General features: G+C 46.7%; 1 protein-coding gene across 1 annotated transcript in view; it reads left to right on the forward strand.

Moving 5' to 3' along the window:
* Nucleotides 1–1,326: 1,326 nt before the first annotated feature.
* Nucleotides 1,327–20,952, forward strand: part of gtpbp6 (GTP binding protein 6 (putative)) — a 37,749-nt gene continuing 18,123 nt past the window's right edge. Inside the window, exons 1-7 of the mRNA XM_084197366.1 lie at nt 1,327–2,083; nt 2,295–2,432; nt 2,640–2,710; nt 2,840–2,970; nt 12,260–12,330; nt 13,603–13,761; nt 19,437–19,645. Of these exons, the coding sequence (XP_084053492.1) occupies nt 1,600–2,083; nt 2,295–2,432; nt 2,640–2,710; nt 2,840–2,970; nt 12,260–12,330; nt 13,603–13,761; nt 19,437–19,645 (1,263 nt within the window). The 5' untranslated portion in view covers nt 1,327–1,599. The remainder of the gene's footprint in view (nt 2,084–2,294; nt 2,433–2,639; nt 2,711–2,839; nt 2,971–12,259; nt 12,331–13,602; nt 13,762–19,436; nt 19,646–20,952) is intronic.

A 20,952-nucleotide genomic window follows, 5' to 3' on the forward strand; every position in this document is an offset into this window, starting at 1 on the left:
ATACAGGACTAGTAAAGGACCAGTGTTACAGACTGCTATATAGGTCCACTAATACAGGACTAGTAAAGGCCCAGTGTTACAGACTGCTATATAGGTCCACTAATACAGGACTAGTAAAGGCCCAGTGTTACAGACTGCTATATAGGTCTGTTAATACAGGACTAGTAAAGGCCCAGTGTTACAGACTGCTATATAGGTCCACTAATACAGGACTAGTAAAGGCCCAGTGTTACAGACTGCTATATAGGTCCACTAATACAGGACTAGTAAAGGCCCAGTGTTAGACTGCTATATAGGTCTGTTAATACAGGACTAGTAAAGGCCCAGTGTTACAGACTGCTATATAGGTCCACTAATACAGGACTAGTAAAGGCCCAGTGTTACAGACTGCTATATAGGTCCACTAATACAGGACTAGTAAAGGCCCAGTGTTACAGACTGCTATATAGGTCCACTAATACAGGACTAGTAAAGGCCCAGTGTTACAGACTGCTATATAGGTCCACTAATACAGGACTAGTAAAGGACCAATGCACTACTTTTGTGAAGACATTTATTATCAATATTTGTTTTTCATTCTGATTTTTCAGGTGGTTCCACAGCACCTTCAGCACCCCTACTTCCTGCGGCTATGATCACATCTGTCATGATAATTTTTTATACAGTATGACTTTACTCACATAAAAACTGTGGATGGAACCGTGTTTTATGTGACAATCTGGAATGGCCTACATAAGAATGAAATAATCATGGAAGCTTCTTATATTAGATATTCTTATATTTTTTTATTTTTTTTATTTAGATATTGATTGAAAGAACGACTGCTTTTTACCATTATACCAGCAAGCTGTGTTGGTATGCACATCAGTCGGTGTGATGCAAATAACATAGCTTACACCACCACGAGGAAAGTAAACACATTTTCAAATGTATTTTAAGTTTATGCAGAAGAACCATAGATCCAGCCAACACCTGAACCATCCTCCTCTGACTGTTGGTTGTCTGTCCCCTGGTTGTCTGTCCCCTGGTTGTCTGTCCCCTGGTTGTCTGTCCCTGGTTGTCTGTCCCTGGTTGTCTGTCCCTGGTTGTCTGTCCCTGGTTGTCTGTCCCCTGGTTGTCTGTCCCCTGGTTGTCTGTCCCCTGGTTGTCTGTCCCTGGTTGTCTGTCCCTGGTTGTCTGTCCCTGGTTGTCTGTCCCTGGTTGTCTGTCCCCTGGTTGTCTGTCCCTGGTTGTCTGAGGTTATTGCGCTGCCTCTACCACACTATGTCCACCAGGGGGTGCTGTCTGCTTTCAGAAACATAAAAGCATGCGCTACCGGAAGGGTCTAGTCGATATGTGCAGCTTCAAAACCAGCACGTTATTTTAGACCGTTTTAAACCTTTTTCATAAGTCACTTCTATCATCTAAGTTAATTGCATTTCAGCACTGGTTCAATATTGCAAAAATCCTTTTGTAGCTAATGTCCCTAGTACTGTAGTTATAATGCGTTGTTTTCGTCTCACTCACTTCCCAGTGACAAGGTTAGTGGCAAAGTTAGCTGGCTAGCTAGCTAGTTCGCTACATAGCTAGGTTACTAGCTAACGTTAGGAAACCATTATCATGTCAACCATAAAGTATTGTATGTTAAGTAACAATATAGTTGCCCGTTTATTCCCCAAAAGGACCTATTCATGGTTTGTAGAGTTGCAGCACCAGCAGTATTATCGCGCAGAGAACTGGCTGAAGTTACCAACAAGTTATAAATGCCATAAGAGATCACATCATGTCAATCAATCGTCATGTCAGCATATCTCACAATATGGCCGTCAACGTCACAGAGCTACAACAGTGTCATGGCAGACATCTATCCCCTTACAACACAGAGGCTTTTCACTGTCAGCGTACCAGCTGAAGATTAGGGACGACAACCATACCCCGGGACATGAAAGCCTGGGCGGGGAGGAGGAGGAGGATTATATAGATGACGGTGAGATAGATGATCTGTTTCAACACCAGATCCCGATGGTCGGCGAGGGAGACCACCGCATCTTCATCGTCCATCCTGATGTGAAATGGGGAAGCAGGAAGCAGTACCTGACCACAGGTGAGTGGAAACTCAGGAGCTGGCCTTTTAACCATGTCAGGCAGTTATGTCATTAATAGTACGTTCCAAATGGCACCCTATTCCCTATTTAGTACTCTACTTTTGACCAGAGTCCTCCTATCAACTGTAGAACACTATACAGGGAATAGGGTGCCATTTGGGACGGAGCAGTTCTTTCCTCATGTCATGTGTCTCTCTCTCTCTCTCACAGCTAATCTGATGATGGCGGAGGCAGTGGGTTTGGTCAACACTCTACAGAACTGGAGTGTCATTGACACGATCATCCTCTCCACCAAGACACCAGAGAAGAAGATGATCTTTGGCAAAGGCAACTTCCAGACTCTCACAGGTCTGCAGGTCTCACCCAGCCTGTTTTAACCCCATAACCGTAACTTACCCTGCCTTAACCCTCGCCCTAATTCTGTATTATGAAGTCTGTTCTCTCTCCCTGATGCAATTTGACAGGCAATGCTTGGTAATATGCGATGTAATGTGAGTCACTATTTAGCATTACTGTATTGAGTCCAGAATCCTGTTGTGATTTTTTTTCTCTTAGAGAGAATCAGAAGAACTCCGGGAGTAACTGCTGTGTTTGTCAACGTGGAGCGTCTGTCCCCTGCCTCAGAGGTGAGAGTGGGAGACGAGAGCTTTACCAATGCACTATAGTGTAGATTGAGTCTTTATTGTCCCATTGACCTGTCACAATATGACATTTGGCTGCATAGACTTGACTCTGATAGTATATTTTCCTTTCAGAAAGAGTTTGAGGAGGCGTGGGGGGTGAAGGTGTTTGACAGATACTCTGTGGTTCTCCATATCTTCCGCTGTAACGCCAGAACCAAGGAGGCCAAGCTACAGATATCCCTGGCTGAGATTCCACTACTCAGGTAGCATCCTAGTATTTACCTGGGGATCACCCAAGGATTCATACTAGTGTATTACAATGTATAAAGTCAGAGAGGTAGAGGCTCATCAGTCAAGCAGATTTTGTATGGAGGTCAACGAATATCGAATTTGGTTAACAGCAATTGGAATGGCTTATTTGCTACGTGAGGTTTATTTGATCTTATAGAAGTTTGGTAATGATTAAGTTCTTACTAGTGTACTGATATAAGTAGGAAACGTGACATCCTGGTAGAGCTGTCCCTGGCCCCAAAAAATATTGGTAGACCGAAAGTCGTCTGTTCTTCGACCAATCGATTGCTCGACATTTTTAAACGTGTATTTTTCCATATATAGACACACTATATGTGTTTTAATATGATCAACTAGAGCGTCTGCTAAATGACTAAAAATGTAAATGCATTGAGCTTGTCTGACGCTTTAAGCTTACGGTTTGATGCCTCAAGAGGGCGCCAGAGATCTAGAAAACCAGAAGAAGAAAAAAACGTAACCTGACCCAACTATTCTCTTTCCGCTGCTGCTGGCTTTCTCAGATTCTGCCGTTACGCTCCTGAAGTTGCCGGTAATAGGCTACACGAGGAGTCAACAACCTTTCTCATGTGGAATGCCAATTTAGCTTACCATTTCTACCGATCTGCACATTTTTGTGGAACAGTTTCATTTAATTTGTAATAACGTCTTCATATCTCAAAATCATTGTCATGTGGTTAATCAAAATTATATCAAAATCTAAATGAAAATTATACAATCCTAAAAAGTCACTTCTATTGCCATTGCCAACTATGTAAAAATAGCCTCCACAAAGCCAACAAATAAAAACATTGCAGCCTGCCTGCGATGTGGCCTGTCTGCAATGAACTTGAAACATTGTATCAACTATTAAGTTGGGTCCAGCCCCAAAGCTTGCCCTAGCGAGCCATGCTCTACCCGTGTAGCTCAGTTGGTAGAGCATGGCGCTTGCAATGCCAGGGTTGTGGGTTTGTTTCCCACGGGGGGCCAGTATGAAAAAATTTATGCACTCACTAACTGTAAGTCGCTCTGGATAAGAGAGTCTGCTAAATGACTAAAAATGTAAATGTATTCTGGGCCCTCAGTTTCCTGCGTCAGTGACCTCGGGACAGACACAGCTGTAGGCTGTTTGCACAAGGGATAAGAAGCAGTGGTTGACTTGGGCAGGAGCTCATCGGAGCTGAGTATCGGCACCTCAAATGTTCTACTGCTTGAGCTCCTGTTCCTCTTATAGAATATTAGCTCAAAAGTACTGTGGAGCTCCTGCACCTAAATATAAACAGAACCAGCACCCAAAATGAGTACCGGAACCTATTTCAGTCCAAGTCAAGCACTGGTAAGAAGTAATCAGCTAGGCCTATTTTATGACGTTTCCACTGGATCAGAGCATGACATTTTTCCCTTTCACGCTGAGTGGTTATCCAAAGGGAGAGAGCTGGAAAGATTTTTCTAATACATTGAGGAACTATTGTCATTCTCAATGGATGTAAAAACATACTTTGTTTGCTTGAGGTTTACTTGCTGTTTAAGGCGAAGAAAACATGACTTTGAGAAGCTCCACAGCTCATTAGTGGTGGTGCGTTAAGCCAATCAGAAATACTATCAGATCCCCAAATGGGAACATTTATAGGCCTACATTTGTCCGCAGGCCAAGTAGCCTAGTTCTTTGCGTAATCAGGTGCGCGTCCTTACTCATCATTGACAAAAGACAATGACTAAATTGACAAAACTCATAAATGAAATAAACCAAAACTTGTTTCTCACAAGTGTAGGATAGGTTGTGGCTCTGCAAACAACGTGTCCACTCCTACAATGAGAACGGTAAAAGACTGGAATAATAATATATTGAATGCATCAACAGAAATGACCGTAAACCAAACAAACATTGCAGATTATAAATTATAGGAATTAACGGTAAATGTACTACTGGTGATATACAGTGAGGGGAAAAAAGTATTTGATCCCCTGCTGATTTTGTACGTTTGCCCACTGACAAAGAAATGATCAGTCTATAATTTTAATGGTAGGTTTATTTGAACAGTGAGAGACAGAATAACAACAAAATAATCTGGTTATAAAAATCAAAAATGTTATAAATTGATTTGCATTCTAATGAGGGAAATAAGTATTTGACCCCCTCTCAATCAGAAAGATTTCTGGCTCCCAGGTGTCTTTTATACAGGTAACGAGCTGAGATTAGGAGCACACTCTTAAAGGGAGTGCTCCTAATCTCATCTTGTTACCTGTATAAAAGACACCTTTCCACAGAAGCAATCAATCAATCAGATTCCAAACTCTCCACCATGGCCAAGACCAAAGAGCTCTCCAAGAATGTCAGGGACAAGATTGTAGACCTACACAAGGCTGGAATGGGCTACAAGACCATCGCCAAGCAGCTTGGTGAGAAGGTGACAACAGTTGGTGCGATTATTCGCAAATGGAAGAATCACAAAAGAACTGTCAATCTCCCTCGGCCTGGGGCTCCATGCAAGATCTCACCTCGTGGAGTTGCAATGATCATGAGAACGGTGAGGAATCAGCCCAGAACTACACGGGAGGATCTTGTCAATGATCTCAAGGCAGCTGGGACCATAGTCAACAAGAAAACAATTGGTAACACACTACGCCGTGAAGGACTGAAATCTTGCAGCGCCCGCAAGGTCCCCCTGCTCAAGAAAGCACATATACAGGGCCGTCTGAAGTTTGCCAATGAACATCTGAAAGATTCAGAGGAGAACTGGGTGAAAGTGTTGTGGTCAGATGAGACCAAAATGGAGCTCTTTGGCATCAACTCAACTCGCCGTGTTTGGAGGAGGAGGAATGCTGCCTATGACCCCAAGAACACCATCCCCACTGTCAAACATGGAGGTGGAAACATTATGCTTTGGGGGTGTTTTTCTGCTAAGGGGACAGGACAACTTCACTGCATCAAAGGGACGATGGACGGGGCCATGTACCGTCAAATCTTGGGTGAGAACCTCCTTCCCTCAGCCAGGGCATTGAAAATGGGTCGTGGATGGGTATTCCAGAATGACAATGACCCAAAACACACGGCCAAGGCAACAAAGGAGTGGCTCTAGAAGAAGCACATTAAGGTCCTGGAGTGGCCTAGCCAGTCTCCAGACCTTAATCCCATAGAAAATCTGTGGAGGGAGCTGAAGGTTCGAGTTGCCAAACGTCAGCCTCGAAACCTTAATGACTTGGAGAAGATCTGCAAAGAGGAGTGGAACAAAATCCCTCCTGAGATGTGGGCAAACATGGTGGCCAACTACAAGAAACGTCTGACCTCTGTGATTGCCAACAAGGGTTTTTCCACCAAGTACTGTCATGTTTTGCAGAGGGGTCAATTACTTATTTCCCTCATTAAAATGCAAATCAATTTATAACATTTTTGACATGCGTTTTTCTGGATTTATTTGTTGTTATTCTGTCTCTCACTGTTAAAATAAACCTACCATCAAAATTATAGACTGATCATTTCTTTGTCAGTGGGCAAACGCACAAAATCAGCAGGGGATCAAATACTTTCTTCCCTCCTTCTCACCCTCCACATGGAGCCTCCGACTACATTTTTGAATCAAGCATAAATTGGCTTTTAGTCTAGGCCTCCGCAATGGATCAGTTCGCATATATATTTATATTTGTTACTGCTCGACTAAAACAATCTCGGTGGACCAACAGCCTAACTACCAAACAATCGACCAGTCAACTAATTGGGGTCAGCCCTGCATCCTTGCAACACTTTATATCGGAGTTGTGCCTGGTCGTCACTAGTTATCACAGCCACAAAGTCATAAACCCTGCCCATTTCTACAATTTATCATCTTAAAATGTGATTTTAAACCTAACCACACTGCTAACCTTATGCCTAACCCTAACCTCAACCCTAACCACACTGCTAACCTTAACCCTAACCTTAACCACACTGCTAACCTTAACCCTAACCTTAACCACACTGCTAACCTTAACCCTAACCTTAACCACACTGCTAACCTTAACCCTAACCTTAACCACACTGCTAACCTTAACCCTAACCTTAACCACACTGCTAACCTTAACCTTAACCCTAACCTTAACCCTAGAGTCCCTTTGTGCATCTGACCCCAACCAGAACAACATGTTGTTTGTGTGGGGAGGTGGTACTGCCTGTACCAATAACCTCTAACCCAATGTTAATAGAAGCTCTATTAAACATATTTCTTACATCATCTCTAGTCTCTTATTTAATTGAGATGTATTTATGTATTATTCATTCTTATTTTGATGGGAGTTCTTTGTGATTGTTTTTGATTTGCATGATAACGGAATATAGTTTTTCCTCTCTTGAATTTAAAAGGAGGCTGTTTATCTTTTTACACCGTCTTAATGCTTCTTTCTTTATATTTACCAACATCAGCACATAACCTTTTGGAGGCAAAACATATTATTTATTTAAGATATATTCATTTATTGATCTATGTTTTATGATTTTGAGGATCTAAATGTTTTGAGGATTGGTGTTGTTGGTGTCATCTCCTCCCAACTAAAATACAGTCTTGTCTACTTTACAAACAGTTCATACATGTCAGATGACAGCCCAGTGGTTAGATCAGGGAGAGAGTGACTGGTACATATCAATGCACCTGGGCATGACAGCCCAGTGGTTAGATCAGGGAGAGAGTGACTGGTACATATCAATGCACCTGGGCATGACAGCCCAGTGGTTAGATCAGGGAGAGAGTGACTGGTACATATCAATGCACCTGGGCATGACAGCCCAGTGGTTAGATCAGGGAGAGAGTGACTGGTACATATCAATGCACCTGGGCATGACAGCCCAGTGGTTAGATCAGGGAGAGAGTGACTGGTACATATCAATGCACCTGGGCATGACAGCCCAGTGGTTAGATCAGGGAGAGAGTGACTGGTACATATCAATGCACCTGGGCATGACAGCCCAATGGTTAGATCAGGGAGAGAGTGACTGGTACATATCAATGCACCTGGGCATGACAGCCCAATGGTTAGATCAGGGAGAGAGTGACTGGTACATATCAATGCACCTGGGCATGACAGCCCAGTGGTTAGATCAGGGAGAGAGTGACTGGTACATATCAATGCACCTGGGCATGACAGCCCAGTGGTTAGAGCAGGGAGAGAGTGACTGGTACATATCAATGCACCTGGGCATGACAGCCCAGTGGTTAGAGCAGGGAGAGAGTGACTGGTACATATCAATGCACCTGGGCATGACAGCCCAATGGTTAGATCAGGGAGAGAGTGACTGGTACATATCAATGCACCTGGGCATGACAGCCCAGTGGTTAGATCAGGGAGAGAGTGACTGGTACATATCAATGCACCTGGGCATGACAGCCCAGTGGTTAGAGCAGGGAGAGAGTGACTGGTACATATCAATGCACCTGGGCATGACAGCCCAGTGGTTAGAGCAGGGAGAGAGTGACTGGTACATATCAATGCACCTGGGCATGACAGCCCAGTGGTTAGAGCAGGGAGAGAGTGACTGGTACATATCAATGCACCTGGGCATGACAGCCCAGTGGTTAGAGCAGGGAGAGAGTGACCGGTAAGTTGCTGGTTCAAATCCCTCAGGGGAGGGAATTATTTTGGGGGGGGTGTTCCATTGAGAAAGGCACTTGGCGCCAACTGTTTTATGGTTTGCTGTTGATGGAGTTTATCCCATCTAGTGACCATTAACAAACATTACAGGGAACTACCCTTTATTCTGGTTGGAAGTTTGGAGCTTTCTGGGACCACTTCATCTATTGTTACAATGAATTAAAATGGTACCTTGGTTTTAACTAGAGGTTTATATAATGAGTGGGGTTATTGTCTATGTGCCCGTGCTCCCTGTACTCCTTGTGGGTAACAGTTTTTGTCCCCTAACCCTAACCACACTGCTGACCTTATGCCTAACCCTAACCTCAACTCTAACCACACTGCTAACCTTATGCCTAACCCTAACCACACTGCTAACCTTATGCCTAACCCTAACCTCAACCCTAACCACACTGCTAACCTTATGCCTAACCCTAACCTCAACCATAACCACACTGCTAACCTTATGCCTAACCCTAACCTCAACCCTAACCACACTGCTAACCTTATGCCTAACCCTAACCTCAACCCTAACCACACTGCTAACCTTATGCCTAACCCTAACCTCAACCCTAACCACACTGCTAACCTTATGCCTAACCCTAACATCAACGCTAACCACACTGCTAACCTTATGCCTAACCCTAACATCAACCCTAACCACACTGCTAACCTTATGCCTAACCCTAACCTCAACCCTAACCACACTGCTAACCTTATGCCTAACCCTAACCTCAACCCTAACCACACTGCTAACCTTATGCCTAACCCTAACCTCAATCCTAACCACACTGCTAACCTTATGCCTAACCCTAACCTCAACCCTAACCACACTGCTAACCTTATGCCTAACCCTAACCTCAACCCTAACCACACTGCTAACCTTATGCCTAACCCTAACCTCAACCCTAACCACACTGCTAACCTTATGCCTAACCCTAACATCAACCCTAACCACACTGCTAACCTTATGCCTAACCCTAACCTCAACCCTAACCACACTGCTAACCTTATGCCTAACCCTAACATCAACCCTAACCACACTGCTAACCTTATGCCTAACCCTAACCTCAACCCTAACCACACTGCTAACCTTATGCCTAACCCTAACCTCAACCATAACCACACTGCTAACCACACTGCTAACCTTATGCCTAACCCTAACCTCAACCATAACCACACTGCTAACCACACTGCTGACCTTATGCCTAACCCTAACCACACTGCTAACCTTATGCCTAACCCTAACCTTATGCCTAACCCTAACCACACTGCTGACCTTATGCCTAACCCTAACCACACTGCTGACCTTATGCCTAACCCTAACCACACTGCTAACCTTATGCCTAACCCTAAGCTTAACCCTAACCACACTGCTGACCTTATGCCTAACCCTAACCACACTGCTAACCTTATGCCTAACCCTAACCACACTGCTGACCTTATGCCTAACCCTAACCTCAACCCTAACCACACTGCTAACCTTATGCCTAACCCTAACCACACTGCTGACCTTATGCCTAACCCTAACCTCAACCCTAACCACACTGCTAACCTTATGCCTAACCCTAACCTCAACCCTAACCACACTGCTGACCTTATGCCTAACCCTAACCACACTGCTAACCTTATGCCTAACCGTAACCTCAACCCTGACCACACTGCTAACCTTATGCTTAACCCTAACCACACTGCTAACCTTATGCCTAACCCTAACCACACTGCTAACCTTATGCCTAACCCTAACCACACTGCTAACCTTATGCCTAACCCTAACCTCAACCCTAACCACACTGCTAACCTTATGCCTAACCCTAACCTCAAACCTAACCACACTGCTAACCTTATGCCTAACCCTAACCTCAACCCTAACCACACTGCTAACCTTATGCCTAACCCTAACCACACTGCTAACCTTATGCCTAACCCTAACCACACTGCTAACCTTATGCCTAACCCTAACCTCAACCCTAACCACACTGCTAACCTTATGCCTAACCCTAACCTCAACCCTAACCACACTGCTGACCTTATGCCTAACCCTAACCTCAACCCAAACCACACTGCTGACCTTATGCCTAACCCTAACCACACTGCTAACCTTATGCCTAACCCTAACCACACTGCTGACCTTATGCCTAACCCTAACCTCAACCCTAACCACACTGCTAACCTTATGCCTAACCCTAACCTCAACCCTAACCACACTGCTGACCTTATGCCTAACCCTAACCACACTGCTAACCTTATGCCTAACCCTAACCTCAACCCTAACCACACTGCTAACCTTATGCTTAACCCTAACCACACTGCTAACCTTATGCCTAACCCTAACCACACTGCTAACCTTATGCCTAACCCTAACCACACTGCTAACCTTATGCCTAACCCTAACCTCAACCCTAACCACACTGCTAACCTTATGCCTAACCCTAACCTCAAACCTAACCACACTGCTAACCTTATGCCTAACCCTAACCACACTGCTAACCTTATGCCTAACCCTAACCACACTGCTAACCTTATGCCTAACCCTAACCTCAACCCTAACCACACTGCTAACCTTATGCCTAACCCTAACCTCAACTCTAACCACACTGCTGACCTTATGCCTAACCCTAACCTCAACCCAAACCACACTGCTAACCTTATGCCTAACCCTAACCTCAACCACACTGCTGACCTTATGCCTAACCCTAACCTCAATCCTAACCACACTGCTAACCTTATGCCTAACCCTAACCTCAACCCTAACCACACTGCTGACCTTATGCCTAACCCTAACCTCAACCCTAACCACACTGCTAACCTTATGCCTAACCCTAACCTCAACCCTAACCACACTGCTGACCTTATGCCTAACCCTAACATCAACTCTAACCACACTGCTAACCTTATGCCTAACCTTAACCACACTGCTGACCTTATGCCTAACCCTAACCTCAACCCTAACCACACTGCTAACCTTATGCCTAACCCTAACCACACTGCTAACCTTATGCCTAACCCTAACCTCAACCCTAACCACACTGCTAACCTTATGCCTAACCCTAACCACACTGCTGACCTTATGCCTAACCTCAACCCTAACCACACTGCTAACCTTATGCCTAACCCTAACCTCAACCCTAACCACACTGCTAACCTTATGCCTAACCCTAACCACACTGCTAACCTTATGCCTAACCCTAACCTCAACCCTAACCACACTGCTAACCTTGTGCCTAACCCTAACCACACTGCTAACCTTATGCCTAACCCTAACCACACTGCTGACCTTATGCCTAACCTCAACCTTAAATTAAGACCAAAAAGCAAATATTTATTTATATGAATTTGGACTTTGTGACTGTGGTAACCAGTGAAAACCATTGTGGCTGTTGTTCACATGCGTAGAATGGTCTCACCTGATCTTGCCTCCTCCCGACTGCCTTCCATGTTTGAAGACATTTATTTTCATTGTTAGAGCGGCCACTAGAGTATCGGGTCAATATAATGGATCAGCTGTGTTAAGGTTGTTTTTTCCAGTATGTGATTCACAGCACCATCTAGTGTCATTTTAATGCACCTCCATTGAAACTGATTCTGTACTGTTTTGAACACATACACTGAAATACTATTGAACATGATGTTTTCCAACATATACACAATGTATTCTTCTGACAGATCCCGTTTGAGAAATGAAGTGGCCAACTTGGACCAGCAGGGTGGCGGTTCCAGGTACATCATGGGTTCAGGTGAGCCTACAGGAATATGTCTTGGGTGCTCCTCGTAACCTGTGGATGTCTCTGCTTCCTCACTTCAATACACTTCACTTACTGAACTATAAATTGGTCCGTATAAGAGCACCTATTAAATTACATTTGTCTAGGTGACTAACCCCTCCCTCCCTGTTGTCTAGGTGACTAATCCCTCCCTCCCTGTTGTCTAGGTGACTAATCCCTCCCTCCCTGTTGTCTAGGTGACTAACCCCTCCCTCCCTGTTGTCTAGGTGACTAATCCCTCCCTCCCTGTTGTCTAGGTGACTAATCCCTCCCTCCCTGTTGTCTAGGTGACTAACCCCTCCCTCCCTGTTGTCTAGGTGACTAATCCCTCCCTCCCTGTTGTCTAGGTGACTAACCCCTCCCTCCCTGTTGTCTAGGTGACTAATCCCTCCCTCCCTGTTGTCTAGGTGACTAATCCCTCCCTCCCTGTTGTCTAGGTGACTAATCCCTCCCTCCCTGTTGTCTAGGTGACTAATCCCTCCCTCCATGTTGTCTAGGTGACTAATCCCTCCCTCCCTGTTGTCTAGGTGACTAATCCCTCCCTCCCTGTTGTCTAGGTGACTAATCCCTCCCTCCCTGTTGTCTAGGTGACTAATCCCTCCCTCCCTGTTGTCTAGGTGACTAATCCCTCCCTCCCTGTTGTCTAGGTGACTAATCCCTCCCTCCCTGTTGTCTAGGTGACTAATCCCTCCCTCCCTGTTGTCTAGGTGACTAATCCCTCCCTCCATGTTGTCTAGGTGACTAATCCCTCCCTCCCTGTTGTCTAGGTGACTAATCCCTCCCTCCCTGTTGTCTAGGTGACTAATCCCTCCCTCCATGTTGTCTAGGTGACTAATCCCTCCCTCCATGTTGTCTAGGTGACTAATCCCTCCCTCCCTGTTGTCTAGGTGACTAATCCCTCCCTCCCTGTTGTCTAGGTGACTAATCCCTCCCTCCCTGTTGTCTAGGTGACTAACCCCTCCCTCCCTGTTGTCTAGGTGACTAATCCCTCCCTCCCTGTTGTCTAGGTGACTAATCCCTCCCTCCCTGTCTATAGGTGACTAATCCCTCCCTCCCTGTTGTCTAGGTAACTAATCCCTCCCTCCCTGTTGTCTAGGTGACTAACCCCTCCCTCCCTGTTGTCTAGGTGACTAATCCCTCCCTCCCTGTTGTCTAGGTGACTAACCCCTCCCTCCCTGTTGTCTAGGTGACTAACACCTCCCTCCCTGTTGTCTAGGCGACTAACCCCTCCCTCCCTGTCTTTAGGTGAGACACTGATGGAGGTACAGCAGAGAGTGTTGCAGGAGAGAGAGCTGAAGATCTGCTCTGCTCTGGAACGTCTGAGGAGGAAGAGACACCTGCTCCGCTCCCACCGCAAACACAGAGACTTCCCCATCATCTCTGTTATGGGCTATACCAACTGTGGTGAGAGACTGGGGGTTATGGGCTATACCAACTGTGGTGAGAGACTGGGGTTATGGGCTATACCAACTGTGGTGAGAGAGAGGGGGTTATGGGCTATACCAACTGTAGTGAGGGACAGGCGGTTATGGGCTATACCAACTGTGGTGAGAGACGGGGTTATGGGCTATACCAACTGTGGTGAGAGAGAGGGTTTATGGGCTATACCAACTGTGGTGAGAGACAGTGGGTTATGGGCTATACCTACTGTGATGAGAGACAGGGTTATGGGCTATACCAACTGTGGTGAGAGACAGGGGATTATGGGCTATACCAACTGTGGTGAGAGACAGGCGGTTATGGGCACAGGAGGTTGGTGGCTCCTTGGGGAGAACGGGCTTGTGGTAATGGCTGGAGCGGAATAAGTGGAATGGTATCAAATACATCAAACACATTTGTATTTATCCTGCCAAGGCAGCAGCTACTCTTCCTGGGGTTTATTATGGATCCCCATTAGTTCCTGCCAAGGCAGCAGCTACTCTTCCTGGGGTTTATTATGGATCCCCGTTAGTTCCTGCCAAGGCAGCAGCTACTCTTCCTGGGGTTTATTATGGATCCCCATTAGTTCCTGCCAAGGCAGCAGCTACTCTTCCTGGGGTTTATTATGGATCCCCGTTAGTTCCTGCCAAGGCAGCAGCTACTCTTCCTGGGGTTTTTTATGGATCCCCGTTAGTTCCTGCCAAGGCAGCAGCTACTCTTCCTGGGGTTTATTATGGATCCCCGTTAGTTCCTGCCAAGGCAGCAGCTACTCTTCCTGGGGTTTATTATGGATCCCCGTTAGTTCCTGCCAAGGCAGCAGCTACTCTTCCTGGGGTTTATTATGGATCCCCGTTAGTTCCTGCCAAGGCAGCAGCTACTCTTCCTGGGGTTTATTATGGATCCCCGTTAGTTCCTGCCAAGGCAGCAGCTACTCTTCCTGGGGTTTATTATGGATCCCCGTTAGTTCCTGCCAAGGCAGCAGCTACTCTTCCTGGGGTTTATTATGGATCCCCGTTAGTTCCTGCCAAGGCAGCAGCTACTCTTCCTGGGGTTTATTATGGATCCCCATTAGATCCTGCCAAGGCAGCAGCTACTCTTCCTGGGGTTTATTATGGATCCCCGTTAGTTCCTGCCAAGGCAGCAGCTACTCTTCCTGGGGTTTATTATGGATCCCCGTTAGTTCCTGCCAAGGCAGCAGCTACTCTTCCTGGGGTTTATTATGGATCCCCGTTAGTTCCTGCCAAGGCAGCAGCTACTCTTCCTGGGGTTTATTATGGATCCCCGTTAGTTCCTGCCAAGGCAGCAGCTACTCTTCCTGGGGTTTATTATGGATCCCCGTTAGTTCCTGCCAAGGCAGCAGCTACTCTTCCTGGGGTTTATTATGGATCCCCGTTAGTTCCTGCCAAGGCAGCAGCTACTCTTCCTGGGGTTTATTATGGATCCCCGTTAGTTCCTGCCAAGGCAGCAGCTACTCTTCCTGGGGTTTATTATGGATCCCCGTTAGTTCCTGCCAAGGCAGCAGCTACTCTTCCTGGGGTTTATTATGGATCCCCGTTAGTTCCTGCCAAGGCAGCAGCTACTCTTCCTGGGGTTTATTATGGATCCCCGTTAGTTCCTGCCAAGGCAGCAGCTACTCTTCCTGGGGTTTATTATGGATCCCCGTTAGTTCCTGCCAAGGCAGCAGCTACTCTTCCTGGGGTTTATTATGGATCCCCGTTAGTTCCTGCCAAGGCAGCAGCTACTCTTCCTGGGGTTTATTATGGATCCCCGTTAGTTCCTGCCAAGGCAGCAGCTACTCTTCCTGGGGTTTATTATGGATCCCCGTTAGTTCCTGCCAAGGCAGCAGCTACTCTTCCTGGGGTTTATTATGGATCCCCGTTAGTTCCTGCCAAGGCAGCAGCTACTCTTCCTGGGGTTTATTATGGATCCCCGTTAGTTCCTGCCAAGGCAGCAGCTACTCTTCCTGGGGTTTATTATGGATCCCCGTTAGTTCCTGCCAAGGCAGCAGCTACTCTTCCTGGGGTTTATTATGGATCCCCGTTAGTTCCTGCCAAGGCAGCAGCTACTCTTCCTGGGGTTTATTATGGATCCCCGTTAGTTCCTGCCAAGGCAGCAGCTACTCTTCCTGGGGTTTATTATGGATCCCCGTTAGTTCCTGCCAAGGCAGCAGCTACTCTTCCTGGGGTTTATTATGGATCCCCGTTAGTTCCTGCCAAGGCAGCAGCTACTCTTCCTGGGGTTTATTATGGATCCCCGTTAGTTCCTGCCAAGGCAGCAGCTACTCTTCCTGGGGTTTATTATGGATCCCCGTTAGTTCCTGCCAAGGCAGCAGCTACTCTTCCTGGGGTTTATTATGGATCCCCGTTAGTTCCTGCCAAGGCAGCAGCTACTCTTCCTGGGGTTTATTATGGATCCCCGTTAGTTCCTGCCAAGGCAGCAGCTACTCTTCCTGGGGTTTATTATGGATCCCCGTTAGTTCCTGCCAAGGCAGCAGCTACTCTTCCTGGGGTTTATTATGGATCCCCGTTAGTTCCTGCCAAGGCAGCAGCTACTCTTCCTGGGGTTTATTATGGATCCCCGTTAGTTCCTGCCAAGGCAGCAGCTACTCTTCCTGGGGTTTATTATGGATCCCCGTTAGTTCCTGCCAAGGCAGCAGCTACTCTTCCTGGGGTTTATTATGGATCCCCGTTAGTTCCTGCCAAGGCAGCAGCTACTCTTCCTGGGGTTTATTATGGATCCCCGTTAGTTCCTGCCAAGGCAGCAGCTACTCTTCCTGGGGTTTATTATGGATCCCCGTTAGTTCCTGCCAAGGCAGCAGCTACTCTTCCTGGGGTTTATTATGGATCCCCGTTAGTTCCTGCCAAGGCAGCAGCTACTCTTCCTGGGGTTTATTATGGATCCCCGTTAGTTCCTGCCAAGGCAGCAGCTACTCTTCCTGGGGTTTATTATGGATCCCCGTTAGTTCCTGCCAAGGCAGCAGCTACTCTTCCTGGGGTTTATTATGGATCCCCTTTAGTTCCTGCCAAGGCAGCAGCTACTCTTCCTGGGGTTTATTATGGATCCCCGTTAGTTCCTGCCAAGGCAGCAGCTACTCTTCCTGGGGTTTATTATGGATCCCCGTTAGTTCCTGCCAAGGCAGCAGCTACTCTTCCTGGGGTTTATTATGGATCCCCATTAGTTCCTGCCAAGGCAGCAGCTACTCTTCCTGGGGTTTATTATGGATCCCCGTTAGTTCCTGCCAAGGCTGCAGCTACTCTTCCTGGGGTTTATTATGGATCCCCGTTAGTTCCTGCCAAGGCAGCAGCTACTCTTCCTGGGGTTTATTATGGATCCCCGTTAGTTCCTGCCAAGGCAGCAGCTACTCTTCCTGGGGTTTATTATGGATCCCCATTAGTTCCTGCCAAGGCAGCAGCTACTCTTCCTGGGGTTTATTATGGATCCCCGTTAGTTCCTGCCAAGGCTGCAGCTACTCTTCCTGGGGTTTATTATGGATCCCCGTTAGTTCCTGCCAAGGCAGCAGCTACTCTTCCTGGGGTTTATTATGGATCCCCTTTAGTTCCTGCCAAGGCAGCAGCTACTCTTCCTGGGGTTTATTATGGATCCCCTTTAGTTCCTGCCAAGGCAGCAGCTACTCTTCCTGGGGTTTATTATGGATCCCCATAAGTTCCTGCCAAGGCAGCAGCTACTCTTCCTGGGGTTTATTATGGATCCCCATTAGTTCCTGCCAAGGCAGCAGCTACTCTTCCTGTGGTTTATTATGGATCCCCATTAGTTCCTGCCAAGGCAGCAGCTACTCTTCCTGGGGTTTATTATGGATCCCCATAAGTTCCTGCCAAGGCAGCAGCTACTCTTCCTGGGGTTTATTATGGATCCCCATAAGTTCCTGCCAAGGCAGCAGCTACTCTTCCTGGGGTTTATTATGGATCCCCATTAGTTCCTGTCAAGGCAGCAGCTACTCTTCCTGGGGTTTATTATGGATCCCCATTAGTTCCTGCCAAGGCAGCAGCTGCTCTTCCTGGGGTTTATTATGGATCCCCATTAGTTCCTGCCAAGGCAGCAGCTACTCTTCCTGGGGTTTATTATGGATCCCCATTAATTCTTGACAAGGCAGCTGCTACTCTTCCTGGGGTTTATTATGGATCCCCATTAGTTCTTGACAAGGCAGCAGCTACTCTTCGTGGGGTTTATTATGGATCCCCATTAGTTCCTGCCAAGGCAGCAGCTACTCTTCCTGGGGTTTATAATGGATCCCCATTAGTTCCTGCCAAGGCAGCAGCTACTCTTCCTGGGGTTTATAATGGATCCCCATTAGTTCCTGCCAAGGCAGCAGCTACTCTTCCTGGGGTTTATTATGGATCCCCATTAGTTCCTGCCAAGGCAGCAGCTACTCTTCCTGGGGTTTATTATGGATCCCCATTAGTTCCTGCCAAGGCAGCAGCTATTCTTCCTGGGGTTTATAATGGATCCCCATTAGTTCCTGCCAAGGCAGTAGCTACTCTTCCTGGGGTTTATTATGGATCCCCATTAGTTCCTGCCAAGGCAGCAGCTGCTCTTCCTGGGGTTTATTATGGATCCCCATTAGTTCCTGTCAAGGCAGCGGCTACTCTTCCTGGGGTTTATTATGGATCCCCATTAGTTCCTGCCAAGGCAGCGGCTACTCTTCCTGGGGTTTATTATGGATCCCCATTAGTTCCTGCCAAGGCAGCAGCTACTCTTCCTGGGGTTTATTATGGATCCCCATTAGTTCCTGCCAAGGCAGCAGCTATTCTTCCTGGGATTTATTATGGATCCCCATTAGTTCCTGCCAAGGCAGCAGCTGCTCTTCCTGGGGTTTATTATGGATCCCCATTAGTTCCTGTCAAGGCAGCAGCTACTCTTCCTGGGGTTTATTATGGATCCACATTAGTTCCTGCCAAGGCAGCGGCTACTCTTCCTGGGGTTTATTATGGATCCCCATTAGTTCCTGCCAAGGCAGCGGCTACTCTTCCTGGGGTTTATTATGGATCCCCATTAGTTCCTGCCAAGGCAGCAGCTACTCTTCCTGGGGTTTATTATGGATCCCCATTAGTTCCTGCCAAGGCAGCAGCTTCTCCGCCTGGGGTCCAGCAACATTAAGGCAGTTATATACAATTTTAAAAACATTACAATACATTTCACAACACATCCATGTGTACAGTGTGTGTGTTATCGTGTGTGTGTGTATGCATGTGTTTGTGTCTATGTTTGTGTTGCTTCACAGTCCCCGCTGTTCCATAAGGTGTTTTTTTATCTGTTTTTTTAAATCTAATTTTACTGCTTGCATCAGTTACCTGATGTGGAATAGAGTTCCATGTAGTAATGGCTCTATGTAGTACTGTGCTCCTCCCATAGTCTGTTTCCAGGTGTTTGATGCCATTCCATTATTATGAGCCGTCCTCCCCTCAGCAGCCTCCTGTGGTTATGGGCTATACCAACTCTATCATTTACCCACCTGTTGCTGCTAAATGTAATATCATATCATTATAAAAATAGGGAGTGTTGCTTCATTCACCGCGAACGGTGATCAGCATTTACCCACTTATTTATTGACCATTACACCTCCAACAGCACTTATTTAATATCTAATTAAAATATTGTCTCTTCTGCCTGTTCGTTGCTGATAAACTCCATCTCTGATCCAGGTAAGACGACCCTGATCAAGGCGTTGACGGGTGACGCGGCGCTGCAGCCCAGAGATCAGCTGTTTGCCACGCTGGACGTCACGGTGCACGCCGGCACGCTGCCTAGTCACATGACGGTGCTCTATGTGGACACCATTGGCTTCCTGTCCCAGCTTCCCCACCAGCTCATAGACTCCTTCTCTGCCACGCTGGACGACGTCACTCACTCTGTATGTTACTACAATTTTCATTGCAAAATGTTTCCAATTCATCCCAAAGGTGTTCGTTAAGATTTCCCTTCACAGCCCCAGACCATTATTCCTCCTCCACCAAACGTTACAGTTGGCACAATGCATTGGGGCAGGTAGCGTTCTCCTGGCATCCGCCAAACCCAGATTAGTCCGTCGGACTGCCAGATGGTGAAGCATGATTCATCACTCCAGAGAACTCATTTCCACTGCTCCAGAGTCCAAGAGTCAGCTTTACACCACTCCAGCCGACGCTTGGCATTGCGAATGGTGATCTTAGGCTTGTGTGCCACTGCGCGGCCATGGAAACCCATTTCATGAAGCTCCCGACTAACAGTTCTTGTGCTGACGTGGCTTCCAGAGGCAGTTTGGAACTCGGTAGTGAGTGTTGCAACCGAGGACAGATAATATTTACGCGTTACCTGCGTCAGCACTTGGTGGTCCCGTTCTGTGAGCTTGTGTGGCCTACCACTTTGCGGCTGAGCCGTTGTTGCTCCTAGACCGGGGCAGCTCTAGCAGGGCAGAAATTTGACGAACTGAGTTGTTGGAAAGGTGGCATCCTATGACGGTGCCACGATGAAAGTCACTGAGCTCTTCAGTAAGGCCATTCTACTGCCAATGTTTGTCTATGGAGATTGCATGGATGTGTGCTCGGTTTGATAAACCTGTCAGCAACGGGTGCGGCTGAAATAGCAGAATCCACTGATTTGAAGGGGTGTCCACATGCTGCTGTATAGATAGTGTACAGTGGGGAGAACAAGTATTTGATACACTGCCGATTTTGCAGGTTTTCCTACTTACAAAGCATGTAGAGGTCTGTCATTTTTTATCATAGGTACACTTCAACTGTGAGAGACAGAATCTAAAACAAAAATCCAGAAAATCACATTGTATGATTTTTAAGTAATTAATTTGCATTTTATTGCATGACATAAGTATTTGATCACCTACCAACCAGTAAGAATTCCGGCTCTCACAGACCTGTTAGTTTTTCTTTAAGAAGCCCTCCTGTTCTCCACTCATTACCTGTATTAACTGCACCTGTTTGAACTCGTTACATTTACATTTACATCATTTAGCAGACGCTCTTATCCAGAGCGACTTACAGTTAGTGAATAATTTTTTTTTTAAATACTGGCCCCCCGTGGGAATCGAACCCACAACCCTGGCGTTGCAAACGCCATGCTCTATCAACTGAGCTACATCCCTGCCGGCCATTCCCTCCCCTACCCTGGACGACGCTGGGCCAATTGTGCGCCGCCCATGAGTCTCCCGGTCGCGGCCGGCTG

The sequence above is a fragment of the Coregonus lavaretus genome, assembly GCF_964263955.1.
Source record: "Coregonus lavaretus genome assembly, contig: HAP1_SCAFFOLD_2047, whole genome shotgun sequence".
NCBI lineage: Eukaryota > Metazoa > Chordata > Actinopteri > Salmoniformes > Salmonidae > Coregonus > Coregonus lavaretus.